Here is a 13,591-nt window from a genome sequence, read left to right as displayed (position 1 = left end):
GTACTAGTATAGTCGTGGCAGAGCACCTAGGACATGTGCATAAAAATTAAAGCTATAGATAAGCGCTTGAAGTAGATGTTAAAGTGCAAACCTCTGCAGTGCTCTTAGAAAGAACAGTTAGACTATTTCATGCCACGTAAGGAGCTTCCAGAAGAAGTTCTGCCTTTGAGAGAGGTGGTGTGAAAGCTCTGGGGGAGATTCTGCAGCAGTTTATCAGCCACTTCCCTGCTAAGGAAAAAGATCCATGCTCCTTAAAACCTTCCTGCAACCTGGAAGTGATGTCCACCTGAATGTGTCCAGGCTGTTGCTCTTTAATCTATTTGACATGGGGTTTTGGGCTTGTAGACAGTTTCATGTCTCCGATCTTGCTTATGGGGTTGCAGTCTGGGAGAGGCAAGGAATGAATGGATCCTGGAAACTGAATTTGTGCCCTAGGAAGGGAATCTTCAAATCCAGGCTAAGGCATGGCAGCAGGAGGATGGGGGGAAAAAAACTTGTGCTGCCGTTCTCTGGGTCATACCTCTCTGGATTGAAGACTTCAGTTAGGGCTGTCACTTCTTGCCTGCATACAGTGACAGGTAATATTATAAAAAAGAGCTGCCTAACGATAGATCTCTAAGGACTACTGAAGTGACTCCAACCCTCTGCCTGGCTGGCAGCTGTCCAAACAGTTCAGGGTAATAATAGAGAATTTGAAAAGCTCTTGACTGGATGATCTTCTGGACACGTGGCCTGATGCGGACCAGGGATTGCAGTTGGTGCTGCTTGATTTAGATCCAATCCTTGCAGCTAATTTTGCAATACTTGCTGAATCATTGGAAGGAACCCTCCCCCACTCTAATTCTCCCCTTTTTTTTTTTTTTTAACTTCCCTGACCAGTTTCCCATGTTTCATATTTTTTAAAAAAAATCTTGGTTCTTTCTGCACTGTTTGCAGGAGAACGGAGCCAGCACGATCCTACGCGACATTGCCAGAGCCAGGGAGAATATCCAGAAATCGCTGGCCGGAGTGAGTACCCAAGCTCTCTCACCAGCTGGCTACCCGCAACCATTTTTAGCTGTGGTGCATCTCACAGAACCCCGCTGTGACCACTTCATAGATTGTGTGGCTTCTTATTTTTAAGTTAGAGAAGACTAAGGTGTGCAGCGCTGTGTACCACCAGCATAGCTCCATCTTATCAAGAGCACCGTTACTTCCAGAGTGCATGCTGCTTACCTGCTTGCTAGCCTGCAGTGCTTTTTAAAACTAACTGGATTTGGGTTAAAATTCTTCAGCTGTGCATTTCTTTACTTTTTCTCCTGGTGGAATGTTCCCACAAGTCTTATCTAACAAGTTACGAGTCACTGTTAAAATAACCTTGCTGGGTAGCAAAGCACTGAGCTGCCAGCAGGAGTAGGTATGTCTCTCTTGGGGTACACTGAGCTGCCACCTTCTCTTTCCTGTTTTGCTTTCAGTTAGGGTATGTGCAAAAAAATGGTATCTTCCATCTACTGCATCTAGGAAATTCAGCTTGGCTACTAGCTCCAAGTCCAAACCATCCTGTAGAAGTTCAGTCACATCCTTTCTGGAGGTGTTTTTGTGCTGATATGTGCAGACAGCACTGTTAAAACTCTTACTTTTTCAATAGGAAGCTGAGTTCTTAAACTAGTAAGTGGACTGGTTTCATGAGTGAAGAACATTTGCAGAAGACAGCCCATGTGTCTTGATTTCTTACCTCTGCAGTGGGACTACTACATACCTGTACATCCCTTCCATCTGAAAGTATCCATCCTTTATCTATATTGATTTGGCCTCGTAACTCCCTCTTGGGTATGTAACACCCTCAGTTTCTATCTAGATCAGTACAATAACAGGGAATTGAGCCTTTCTCAAGGGGAATATATCATATTCCTCCTTAACACAAGCAGAAAGGAGGCATACATTTGGGGTGAATGCAAAGGAGTTAGACTAATTGCTTTCCCCATGGTGGTCTCGCTGTGCCTGTTGAACAAAAGCAACTTCTGCAACTGCTCGTGTGAGTGATCCAAGATACTCAGTGCTGCACTGGAAACTTGGAAGTGGATGCAGGAAGAGCAGGGCAAATTGATGAAAGGAAGGTGGGAAAGGATTAAATTTGGTTAGATTCAGTGGTCCCGAATACAGCATGGGAATCAATGGAAAGTTGGGACATCTTAGTAATATTAAAAACAAACCAAAACATGTTGAGGAGGGAAATACTTGAAAGTTTTCTAATGCTAGTTTCTTACTTCAGCATCAGTATTTCAGCCAACAGCTTAGGGAACTTTTCCTGAACTGGCTCATTTAAGTTCAGATCTGAAATAACATGTTTGGGCTTTCAGTAGAGACTGTCAGCCCCTGTCGAAGACTTTTAGTTTGGACTTCAGTAAGGCAGATATGTGGGGAAACGAGCCCACATCCCAGGCAGGGTTGGAGAACTTTTTGCACAGTGTTAAATGACTTTGGAAAGACCTTTTCAAACTGGGCAAGGTCTAGCATCAGCTGCTTCCTCCCAGACCTGCCTCCTTCAGGAGCAGAGGCTGGATGTGGTGAGTAGAGACAGGAGACCTAAATAGAAATCACCTGGCAGTGCTGGCATATTCTCATCTTGCAGAATGGTCTGTGGTTTGCCAAAGAGGAGGAGTTTCCTGCCCTGGCCTGTGACTCCTGTTAGAAAGCTTCTTTATGTGACAAGCATGTAAGTTTGGATTGTCCAGGTCCTGTCATGGGGAAGACTGGGAGAACTGGGAAAGCACCAGACCAAAGCCAGAACAGAAATTTGAGAATATAAAGTCCTTTGCACCCCTGTGGCACTTGTTGGGGTTAGTGCTGAATATAAAAAATTCATTTGCTGGATTTTTTTTTTTGTTCCTGTGAAGAAAGCTTGGTGGGCTTGAGGATTTAAGGTCAGGACTGAGCCATAGGGCCTTAAAACTGGAATCTTGGGGTGTTGCAAAAAGTGGACTGAGACTCTCCAGTGAAGGCTTGAAGGAAAAGCATTGTGTTACTGCATGACTATTAGGGAAAACATTGTGTACCCTAATCTGCATTGCTGCCAGGGGTATGCAGTAGTAATTTAACCTATGGCTGCCATTCTGCTCTCAAAGTATGCAGTTGCTTGGATAAGCAGAGCACATGGCAACAGTGACTTCTGTACTGTTTTGTAATCCCATTTTCGTGCCTTACCCCGGCTTATACGATACCCCAGAGTCCTCACCTTTTCAGTTTTTCTACACATTGCCACACGTCTGCCCTGGAACCTGAAGTGGTAAACCACAGTCGGATCTTCTGCGTTGATGTGTGAGTTAGAAAGACTGAGCTGTTGAGAAACTGAAGTCTGAGAACATCAGCTTTTGTAGCTTGCATTTCTGAAGGATCATCATTAATCTTGGACAGCCGTGGCATAAAGCAGGCTTGACTTTAGAACATGCTTAAACTTTGTTTTTATGTTTCGGAAAGCCACATTTATACTGTCTGATCTACAGAACAATAGCGAAGCATGTTTTTGTAGTCAGGATTTAGTCTTTCCTTCCACCTGAACATGCAGAGTTATTGTCAGGAGTCTGAAGATGTAGCACGTGAAGAGTTGGTTCTTATAAGATAGGAAGATGGAAGATTAGTGCCTTTCTTTTCCTGTGAAATTCAGCCAGGGCTGGTTTCGGATCTGCTTCAGTTGGATAGTGGTGTTCTGAAATGTGTGAATGAGCATTAGAGGGGTTAAGGCAGTGATTTGTACCTCCTGAAGGAGGGTACAAAGCTCTGATGCTGGAAACATTTGTTTGCACATACCTTTCATCCTGCTTTGCATGGTCATCTCTGCTTTAAACAATCTCTCCAGTTGACATCTGCTTGATCGCGAATGCTTTCCTAGACATAAAGTTGTTAATATGTGCAGTGCTGCAGCTGGTGGCATTGAGACCGCAGGTGGTGAGAAATCTTACAGCTGGGGACCTGAGGCATGAAAAGGATCGGCGGCTTGCCTGAGATCATAAGCAAATCCAACAGAGCGGGTGACTGAACTCGCACTTCCTACACCCTCCCCAGGGGTGTAATGAAAGGGATGTCACTGGGTAGGCGGCTGGTGTGGGAGTCTGAAGCTCTGTTATTCCCCTCTCTGCACGACCTCCCTCTGTATTTGTGCATTTCCTTCATGTGGGTTTCAAACAAGAAAAGCTCCCAGAAAACCTCTGATCTTGCTAAAGTGTTTTGGAGACCACATTCAGAAGCGCGTCTGTGTGCAGGGAACGGTCGTACCTTCTGTAGGAAACCAGCCAGGATGCGTCCTGCTGGTCTTGGGTGGGGGAAAGCCTTTTTTAGTTCTTCAACATCATTTCCCCACAGTTCAGTTTTGTGTATCTGACCATGGCTAAACTTTCCATGTTTCCAGAGCTCAGCTAGACCGACCTGAGGGGAAGGGTGTTGCATCTCTGCATGCACAAAATAGGTTTATTTTTTGGATGAAGCTATGAGTGCTGTGTGAGCTCTGGACTGAAAAACCTACACATGACATCTGTAACCGCGCTTGTAAAATCTGCATGCTGTTCTTTGTAACTGGTTAACTCAAATGAAGGGAGAAGGGTTGATACCTCCAGATACTTCTTTTAGTGAGGGAAGTGCCAGCTTTCCAGCTGTGTCCATTGGTTGGGCCTGACATACCAAGGGAAGAGATTTTACCTGTAGTTGTCCAGACAGATTTCTTTCAGCTGATACGGAGAAGTGTAACCTTTTGCCAATTTTTTCTTCTTCATTAGTCAGTGTTCTTGTCTCTGATTTTTAAAGTATGTTTTAGTCAAACTTTAGAGAGGGACAGATATTGAAAGCCCTATGAGGCTCAGGCTATATTCTATTTTCTACCCTTCATGAGCAAGAAGTCCCAGGGTTTTAATTTGCTTGGGTGATTAAATTTATATGCAGCTTGGTGTGGTTCTGGGCTTGCTGAGAGCTTCTGCTAAGCAAAATATTTTGAATAGGTTGCAGCACTGGTCAATGTATCACTAATGTGGGTTCAGCACAAAAACTATGGCTTAAGCTTAGAAAAAACAAAGGTTTTAAGAGCTCTGTCCATGAAACAATGCGCAGGAAGTGACTGAAGTGATGCTCTAGAACTCCCCACCTTTCAGATTTTGAATTACTGTCCTTGATAAAATTCACAAACACTTGCGTCGAGCTTCCTTTTGGCACAGTTGAGTCAGAAGAGGAAATAGTGCTTGGTTGTGCAGAGGAAAAAACACACTGTAAGTAGTGTGCAGCTTAGGCTGGTGACCACATCTCTCAAAGCTTGAAACATCCTCATCTCAGGGACAGCCCACAGTCTCATAAAGGCAACTTTTCCACAATTTCTGAAAGTGTGGCTTGACCACCTCCTGGAATTGGGAACTTGGTTCAGCATTATGTCCCTTATACTGTGCTTTACGCAGGTTACAGGTTCCCAAAGGACGGCTGGCTCGATTTGTGAAGACCTTTAATCTCTTGTTTGCTTGAGCTTGCGGCAGGCAACCCTCTCTCTTCTTGCCAGCAAAAGATGGCTTGTTCAGGCTCACCCTGCCCTGGGGTTGCCCAGGACTAACAAATGTCTGAATTCCACAGGGTGTTGATTTAAATGCTGTGCCATGTCTCTGAGCACTGTGAGCCCCCTTCGTGTTGTAAACCTCCCTTTTAAACAGGCGTGAAAAATACAACACAGAGGAGCAAGTGAATCCTGGCTTAGGATTAGCGTATCATATGAATATGCTGAATCCATTCGTCCAGGTGCACAACACTGAACTATTCACATGAATTTTGTGGGTGTTTAACCTGAAGGTGCATCTAGGTTGTTAATCAATCTTGCTGTTTCTGCAGAGACCTCAGTAGCAACTTGCCGCTGAGAAATTCCGGAGGTGAGACGACCCCCCACGCAGCCACCCAGATATCTGTGCTGCAGCTCCTCCAGCGCCTGTGCTACCTGTATTACCGCATACTGATGGCAGGCGCATACTTAAATGCCCCACTGAGAATGCTGACTCTCCTCTGGGCTTCGTTACCTGTATTTGCAACCTTAATGTTGTCTCACCTGCAGGCTCAATGTACGCTGGCAAAGGAAGGGTGAAAAGGGAAGGAATTTGTGCATTGTAGAGCTCTGCTTTGTGCAATTCCCTGGGTGCTACACAAAGCTTTACAAACAGCACCTGACAGCAGTATACAGCTAGGTTTGTATCCTAGTACATTATACTGCTCGAAGATCTGTTCAAATAACAAAATGTCATTTTTCCATGCTCTTCCTTGTTGAGAACAGCTTCATGCGGAGCAGAGTGTTTCAAAGTCCTCTCATCTTGCTCTTGCAAGCAATAGCTACAGCGTTTTTGGGGAAAATGGCCATGATTTTTCTCAAACTCTTCCCCTAAATGACACAACCACACGAGGCTGGCAGATTTGTCTTGAGCTGGAGGCCTCCTGCCAAGCTGTAGATATTTTTCCTGCGGGACTACAGGGAGGAGCAGTGCTGACCTATTCCGTGTGAGACTCCAGGATGGCAGCTGACAAGTGTCAAGGTAGATGGTGTGCCTCGATTTAGATTTCTCATCTTTGAGGGGTTATTACTAACAGGGAAGAGAAATGTGGAGGCACAGCTGGCTTCTGTGGAAAATGCTTCCATTAAACCTGAGAGCCAAGGTTTAAAAGCAGACTGTTCTGCAGCACCGGATAGGTGTAACCATCTTGCAGTGTCTTGAACATTCACGGTCGTGCGCAGGATAGCCAGTCTCCAGGGCAAACGCAGAGTCTGCTGAAATGCTTCAGTGTTTGGCTTGAAAATGTGACTAGGGCTTCAAACTGCCAAATATCTGTGGTGCTTGCTGCTTAGCTGAATGAGCAGGCTGCTTTTGGAAAAAAACCCAGCTGTGTATCTCTTTGCAGGTGACATAGCTCCTGTGTTTGATCATGAGTCAAAACAAGAAGTGTTTTTTCAAGGGGACGGGGATGGATGTGACTATTGCCAGAATTCACTTTTCACTGCATTAACTTAGACCTTGGCCCTGATGGTGTAACTAGAATAGGAAGAGGTCAGGCAACGAGTTCACCTGAGGTTTAATTTTTGTCCTTGGTGTGTAAGGCTAGGGCTAGCCTGGTGCGATGAGCCCACCGTGGCTAGCAGCCTCTGTTCTGGTGGTGCATGTGAGGATGGAAGCCTATGCAGGGGTCTCATCAAGTTGTTAGTGCAGACTGGTGTGGTTTTACTCTTCCCTAGGAGAGATGCATTAGTGGTAACTGGGGACTTAAGAGTCTTGGTAACTTTGTATGTGTTTCTGCATCAGGCATTAGATTTTTATCTAATGACAGGAGAGCTAGCGGAGACCGCAGTGTGTGCCGCAGTAATGCATGCATCTGCTTCACCTCTGGTTTTACAGATGGGGAGATGGTTGAGACCATGCTCTAGACACCTCAGTCTAGTTCTGCCACCCAGCTGCGTGACCTTTCTGCAGGCACTGAGATGTTTAACAAGATAGCAGAGTTCATGGATAAATGTTTCTGTGCAGGCTTTGTTCGGTGTGTAGTTGGTGTGAGGCTGTATCTCATTGCTTGACGATTTGTCCTGCATGTGGATCTGCTTCCTGCACTTGAACTGCCTCTTCCAGCATGAGTGAAATCCTTTTCTATCTTCAGTGTTGAACCAAACGTCCCCCAAACCTTTTGCCCTTTGCAGCAGAAGAGAGTTCCTCGTAGCAAAGAAGCTCCTCCTGCCCGACACAAGAGGCAGTCAGGCCGCTCAACTGTAAGTCACCTGCGCATGGATGGAGCTGGTTGTGTGATATGAGAGGACATTGTAGGGCAAGAACAGCCCTGCCTTGGAGAGATGGACCAAGCTGTTCTTCCTTATGATGAGAACCATTTGTCCTTTGGCACCTGGTTGTAGCTCACCCTATATAATAGGATCTTCCAGCAGGGCATTTAGGTCTCTCGGCTTGATGTCTGGGGACCGCAGATCTGCACTTGTGTTCCTGAGCCTGTATCCACTGCAAAGGCTGCGTCGGAGATTGATTTCATGGTGCTTTTGACCTCTGGCCCTATCCCTTTTTGGGAGAAGGGTCTCTTCGACCTTCCTGCTAGGAGCAGCTCACACTGCTCCATGTGTCTCCCAGGGCCAGGCATCCTGAGACCTGCTTTCCGTGTGCCACATATTCCTCATCTTAACCCCCGTATTCCCCTCTCTCCATCTTAAGTGACTGCTGAGATCTCAGAAGCATGTCAACTGCAACCAAGAGCCACATTATAATTCTATGCAGGGTGCACTTGAAAGAGTATAAATTATTTCCTCTATTGTATTCAGTTATAAACGACACTTAAAGCAAAGTGTGAAGGCCTGTTATTTTCTTTCCCTTTGCTGATTTGAATTTATAGATGAGGGCCTCCTAAAAAAAAAAAAGCTTTTTTTTGCTGTTAAAACAAATACTTTTGAAGCTGGATCGGTATAATTTCTCCCTCAGGATGTCTTAAAGTAGGTTTTTGTTTTGAGAGGAATTAAAGGCTGGACTGGGGAAGGTGGGAGTATAGAAATGCTGGGATCTCTTTCCAGCTTTCACAGTAACTCGCTATGTGACATTAGGCAGGTCACTTCTGTGCTCTGTTGCCTCAACTTTGTCTTTAAGAGGAGACCAGCTGCCCCATTTAAGCAGTTTAGTGTGAAACTTTCAAAACTTTTTGTGTGTTCAGTCTGTGATCTGGGACAGCAAAGAATGACTTTATCCTTGCTCATCAGTGCCAGCTGAAATTTCTTGAGATACGTTCCATGCTTCATTCTGTAGAGCTAGTATATTCTTTTGTATAAAGCCTTTAGAGAAAATGTCTTTGTTCTTAGATTAGCTCTCATATTTTCTTCTTCCCTGAAGGCATGACTCTGCTTTGCTTCACTGAACCACCAAGTTTGGGAGTAGATTTGAACAGATATGTTTCATCTCGATTTTCCTTGTTGCAGAGTGCAAGCACAACCTCTTCTGCGCCTGCTGGTGACCAAAATGAACTCCTTTCCAGAATTTCTCACCTGGAGGTAGAAAATCAAAACCTTCGCAGTGGTAAGTAGGAGAATCTTCTGGCATGAAAGCAAAACTGGATGGGGTCCTGCTTCTGTGGGGTGTATCCTTTACTGACTTTGTCGCCAGGTGAGCGCATGCCAGTGTCTTGATCAGAGCTTTGCAGGCTTCCCTCTGACTGGGGCAACTGGTGGTTTTTAAAGCCCGCTTTGAGCAGAAGCAAATTTGTCCTGACTTGAGAGCTGATGCAAAGCCTACAAGATAAGGTTATTTTTCCCCCCCCCTCGGCTCTTCTCGCAGTTGTTGCAGACCTTCAGATGGCCATCTTCAAGTTGGAAAGTCGCCTGAATGCTCTGGAAAAGTCATCTACCTCCCACCAGCCCTCACCAGTTCCTCCAACCCAGGTGAGCCTCAGCAAAATGCTGTTCTTGAATGCTTCACAGTCACAAAGCACCAGGTTATTTCCGAGGTCTCCTGGCTGGCTGAAGATGGAGAAATGCTCATAGTTAGGATGAGTTTGCTGCAGGTTTTCCAGCAGTTTTGGCAGCTGCCTCATCATCTTTCCCAAATAGTACGTGTAGAGAGGAGTGTTCTGCCCTAAGACCAGCAAAGAAGCTATGTTAGAGATTTCAGCTAGGGAGAGCTGGTTGCAGATCTGTGGAAGTTTGGAATGGATATATACTTGTTTAGCATTTAGCCCATGGTGCTCCGAGTGTGTCAGCGTGCACCAGGTAAAATGCCACTTTGTGACAATAGATAAGCAGAATTGGTGATGTTTTTTTTTAACAAATGTCCCCTATAAGAATGTATTTAATGTAATTTAAGAGAAAACTCTGTGGGAGCTGAATGCATGGCACCAGTTTGATTGACTCTTGTTGTAGGTTGGAAGACATGCTACCGGTGGTGCTGGTGGTCGCTGCAGTAAGCCTACAGAATGCGTAGGCCTCTTCCTAGGGGAAAATGCTCGGTTGCGTTCCCAACTGCTGTTCCACTCAGACTCTTATGGTCTAGATATCCTGAGCCCTTAGGAGAAGGATCAGCTCTTGGCAACGTGGTGGTTTTTGCTCTAGGAATACACGTATGGCCATGCTGGGCCAGTTCAAAGGTCCATTTAGTCGAATGTCCTATTTTGATGGCCGATAGCTGATTCTTCACACAAATCACACGGTGTGGGCCATGTTCACTGTCTTGAGCAATGCAGACTTCTGTTCTTGAGCTTCTCCTGAGTGCTGCTCTGATTCAACCTCAGGTTAATCTTCTCCCCTTTTTCCTTAATGCAAACTTGAATGCGTGTCACCCCAATGAAGAAAGTGGAACCATTCAGTGTTCCCTCCAAGAAAGTGGAGCTCCCATCTGCTTCACCGGCAAAGAAAGTTGAACCGGCTGCTGCAGAGGAAGATGACGATGATGACATTGACCTTTTTGGTAGTGACGATGAAGAGGAAGACCAAGAGGCTGCCAAAGTCCGGGAGGAGAGACTGCGTCAATACGCAGAGAAGAAGGCCAAGAAACCGGGTCTTATTGCCAAGTCTTCTATCCTTCTGGATGTGAAGCCAGTGAGTAACTGAAGTGGGGGAGCTGCTGAGTGAGGCTGTATGTCTTGCACTGCAGGAGGCTGTAAATCATCTCGCTTCCACATCTGAGTGGACTGGTGAAGATAGGACCTGCAGATTTCCAAACAAGGGGTCAGAGCGAGGTGGGATATTGCAGCTGGGATCTGTAGCCTTTGCGCTGCTGCCCTGTTCCTTGCACTGTGGTAAGTGCAGGCTGTTATCTGAGGTTCCCCTGACCAGGACTAGCCCTTTTCTTTGAAGAAAAGACAGGTAATAAATGCCCTAAAGATGGGAATAAACCTTTGTCAAATTGTCATGATAGAACAAACTTTCTGGGCTGGCTAGTGCTCCGAGAGATGCCCTTGCTAAAAGTCACTTAAAAGTGAACGCTCCAAGGCGTTTGTGTTGCTGCAGGAAGAATCCCCCTTGCATCTGCAGTGCCTGTAGGTAGAATCGAAATGACGTGCTGTGCAGCATTGCTGCAAAGTCAGATTTAGCTTGGCTAACCCATCAGCTAATTCTGGTGAAAATAGTAGCCAAGAAAGGGCAGCTTGGATCAGCTGAAACATACTGAGAAGGTGTAGTGTTGAATTTTAAATGACTGGATACCTCTTGGGGCTAACGGTGATCTCTAGGAAAACACTGAAGTTCATACTTTACGCTTTTCCAGTGGGACGATGAGACTGACATGGCGAAGATGGAGGAATGCGTCCGGTCCATCCACATGGATGGGCTGGTGTGGGGAGCGTCCAAGCTGGTCCCAGTAGGCTATGGTATTAAGAAGCTCCAAATCCAGTGTGTAGTGGAGGATGACAAAGTCGGGACAGACATCCTGGAGGAGGAGATCACCAAGTTTGAAGACTACGTAAGTCTTGCAGCAGGCTGTGTAATGCCTGGGTGATGCCTGACCTGTGGGGTCATTTTTAACTAAGGTTTATTTGCAGATTTTGGCAAACTTGGATTTTTAAAAGAAAACCGCATGGAATTGATGGTGTCTGCCTGCTGAGACGCTTGTATAGTATATTTAAATATTTTTTTTTAAGGCTGGCTGATGCAGATATCTTGCAGATATTTTGTAGAGCCATTTTGCAGGCTCTTGCTGCTCACCTGTTACTTTGGGGAACTCCTGCTTTTACCCTTAGGCTGGACAGCACCAGGGTAGACATGCCAATGTTTAACCTTGGTGGCTGGGGCTGGAAAAGATGTCTCCATCCCCACTCTTCCTCCTTCCATGGAAATGGTAGTAGGAGCTCCAGCCCTGTGCCAGGTGCTATGCAGGCTCAGTAATGCTCCCAGTCTCCCTGTTGGGAGAGCAGCAGTTTTTATTGATCTTCTTTGCCTACTCTTTTGCTTATATTTAGAGTAAATCAGGAACTTTAATCTTAACGTTGCTAGAAACTCTTAATATGATGTTCTTCATAGGCTGGACTGTCTAAAGATTTGTGCAGTAACTAGCATGGTGCAGTGTCCTGTTGTGACTGATGTTGCAAGGAATATTAAATAACAGCCCTTAAAGGTCCTCTTACCACAGCCAGGGAGCTGGCCTAAGAGACCTGGGCCATGCTTGATCTGTTTGAGCATTGCTAGTGCATGCTGTGAAGAAATCCCTGATGCGAGTGCTTTCTCTGTTTTAAATGTCTGAAAACACCTTGGTGACCTCTAGCTGCTGCTTTTGTTCTCTTCCAGGTGCAGAGCGTTGACATTGCTGCTTTCAACAAGATCTAGAAGCAAAACTATATCCCCTCTGAAACTGTAACTAATAAAGATCAAGATTGGGAGTGCAATTGGATGATGTTTTTCTCTGCCAAGTGCAACTTCTCCAGAGTGATTTGTTGTGAGACTTCACGGTATTTCCCTTGCTTGTTCCTTTCACAAAAGGAAAGGCCTTGAGACAGAGGTGACCTACATTTCTGGGTTGGAATGAACATCTGAGTGGCATCCTGTCCGAGTGGCCTGTGCTAAGGGTGTTTGCACTCACCTTTCCCAGTCAGTCTCTACAAAAAAATGCTGGGATGAATCACCAGGAAGCATCCAGGAATTGCTGATTTGGGGCTGAATTTCTTCCCTCCTTTTCCCTTGCTGCTGTTGATATCCTGCACAGGTCATTTCAGCTGATTGTTGGGTTCGTTAGGAGCCAGGGGGCTAGAAAGGGGAGGCAGGCGGCATTTCTAACCATAGGCACATGCAGTGCATCGCGGTGCCAGAGTCCAAGGTCCGGGTGCAAGTTGCGCAGTGTGAACACTGAGCAAATAGGAAGTGCCTGTGGGCTTGCGCCGCAAGCACTGGACGAAGCCGCAGCAGCGCCCAGCCAGGGCAGTACGCAACAGCCAAGTGACGATGACTCCAGTGCCAGCTTTCCTGGCTGTGCGCAGTGCCCTGTGCCCCATGAGGACGTGCAGGTGCCCAGGGAGCCTGGTGTTGAGCGGTGCCCTGCGCATGCAGTGCCTGGTTGAGGGAATGTCTGGGGCCCGGCTGCCCTGGGCCTGGTGCGTGCTGGGGTGCTCTGTGCCTGGCACCCCAGGGGCTGATGTTGGCATGCACAGTGCCGGAGTCGATGCACGTGGTGCCTGCTGTGCATGGTGTTGGTGTGGGCAGTGTTTTGTCAGGCCTGGTGTGTGGCATGTGCCCTGTGCTCGGTGTTGGGATACCTGGTGTGTGTGGTGCCCAGTGCTGGGTGTGTGCGCCATGTCCCCTGCGCTGATGTGCCTGTGACTCCTTGTGCATGGTGTGCTGCCATCCCCAGGGCCCTGCCTGCCTGGTGCTGGGGGTGCCTGGTGGCCTGTGTGCCTCTTGTCCCATGTGCTGCCATCCCTGAAGCCCTGTGTGCCTGGTGTCCCATGTGCCTGGTGTCCCATGTGCCACCATCCCCAGAGTCCTGTGTGCCTGGTGCTGGCACAGCTAGGGTCATGTGTGCTGGGTACTAGGCGTGCAGTGTCCCATAAACCTGGTCCCAGGTGCTGCCACCCCCGGTGCCTTGTGTCCCCCGTGTGCTGCCATCCCTGGTGCCCTGTGTCCCTTGTACCACCCTTCCCCATGCCC

General features: G+C 46.8%; 1 protein-coding gene across 3 annotated transcripts in view; it reads left to right on the top strand.

Moving 5' to 3' along the window:
* EEF1D (eukaryotic translation elongation factor 1 delta (guanine nucleotide exchange protein)) overlaps positions 1 to 12,336 on the top strand; it is a 24,173-nt gene extending 11,837 nt beyond the window's left edge. Inside the window, exons 3-8 of one of the 3 annotated variants that reach the window (XM_009586199.1) lie at positions 937 to 1,008; positions 8,945 to 9,041; positions 9,300 to 9,403; positions 10,307 to 10,555; positions 11,223 to 11,417; positions 12,239 to 12,336. In XM_009586199.1, the coding sequence (XP_009584494.1) occupies positions 937 to 1,008; positions 8,945 to 9,041; positions 9,300 to 9,403; positions 10,307 to 10,555; positions 11,223 to 11,417; positions 12,239 to 12,277 (756 nt within the window). In that variant the 3' untranslated portion in view covers positions 12,278 to 12,336. Of the gene's footprint in view, positions 1 to 936; positions 1,037 to 7,316; positions 7,332 to 8,944; positions 9,042 to 9,299; positions 9,404 to 10,306; positions 10,556 to 11,222; positions 11,418 to 12,238 lie in introns of all 3 variants that reach the window. The other 2 variants (XM_009586206.1, XM_009586214.1) reach the window with 2 other exon arrangements.
* Positions 12,337 to 13,591: the final 1,255 nt, after the last annotated feature.

Source organism: Fulmarus glacialis, unplaced genomic scaffold, assembly GCF_000690835.1.
Source record: "Fulmarus glacialis isolate BGI_N327 unplaced genomic scaffold, ASM69083v1 scaffold4311, whole genome shotgun sequence".
NCBI classification, from domain to species: Eukaryota; Metazoa; Chordata; class Aves; order Procellariiformes; family Procellariidae; genus Fulmarus; species Fulmarus glacialis.
Note: the sequence above shows the minus strand (reverse complement) of the source record. Positions and strands in the feature narration are given on the sequence as shown.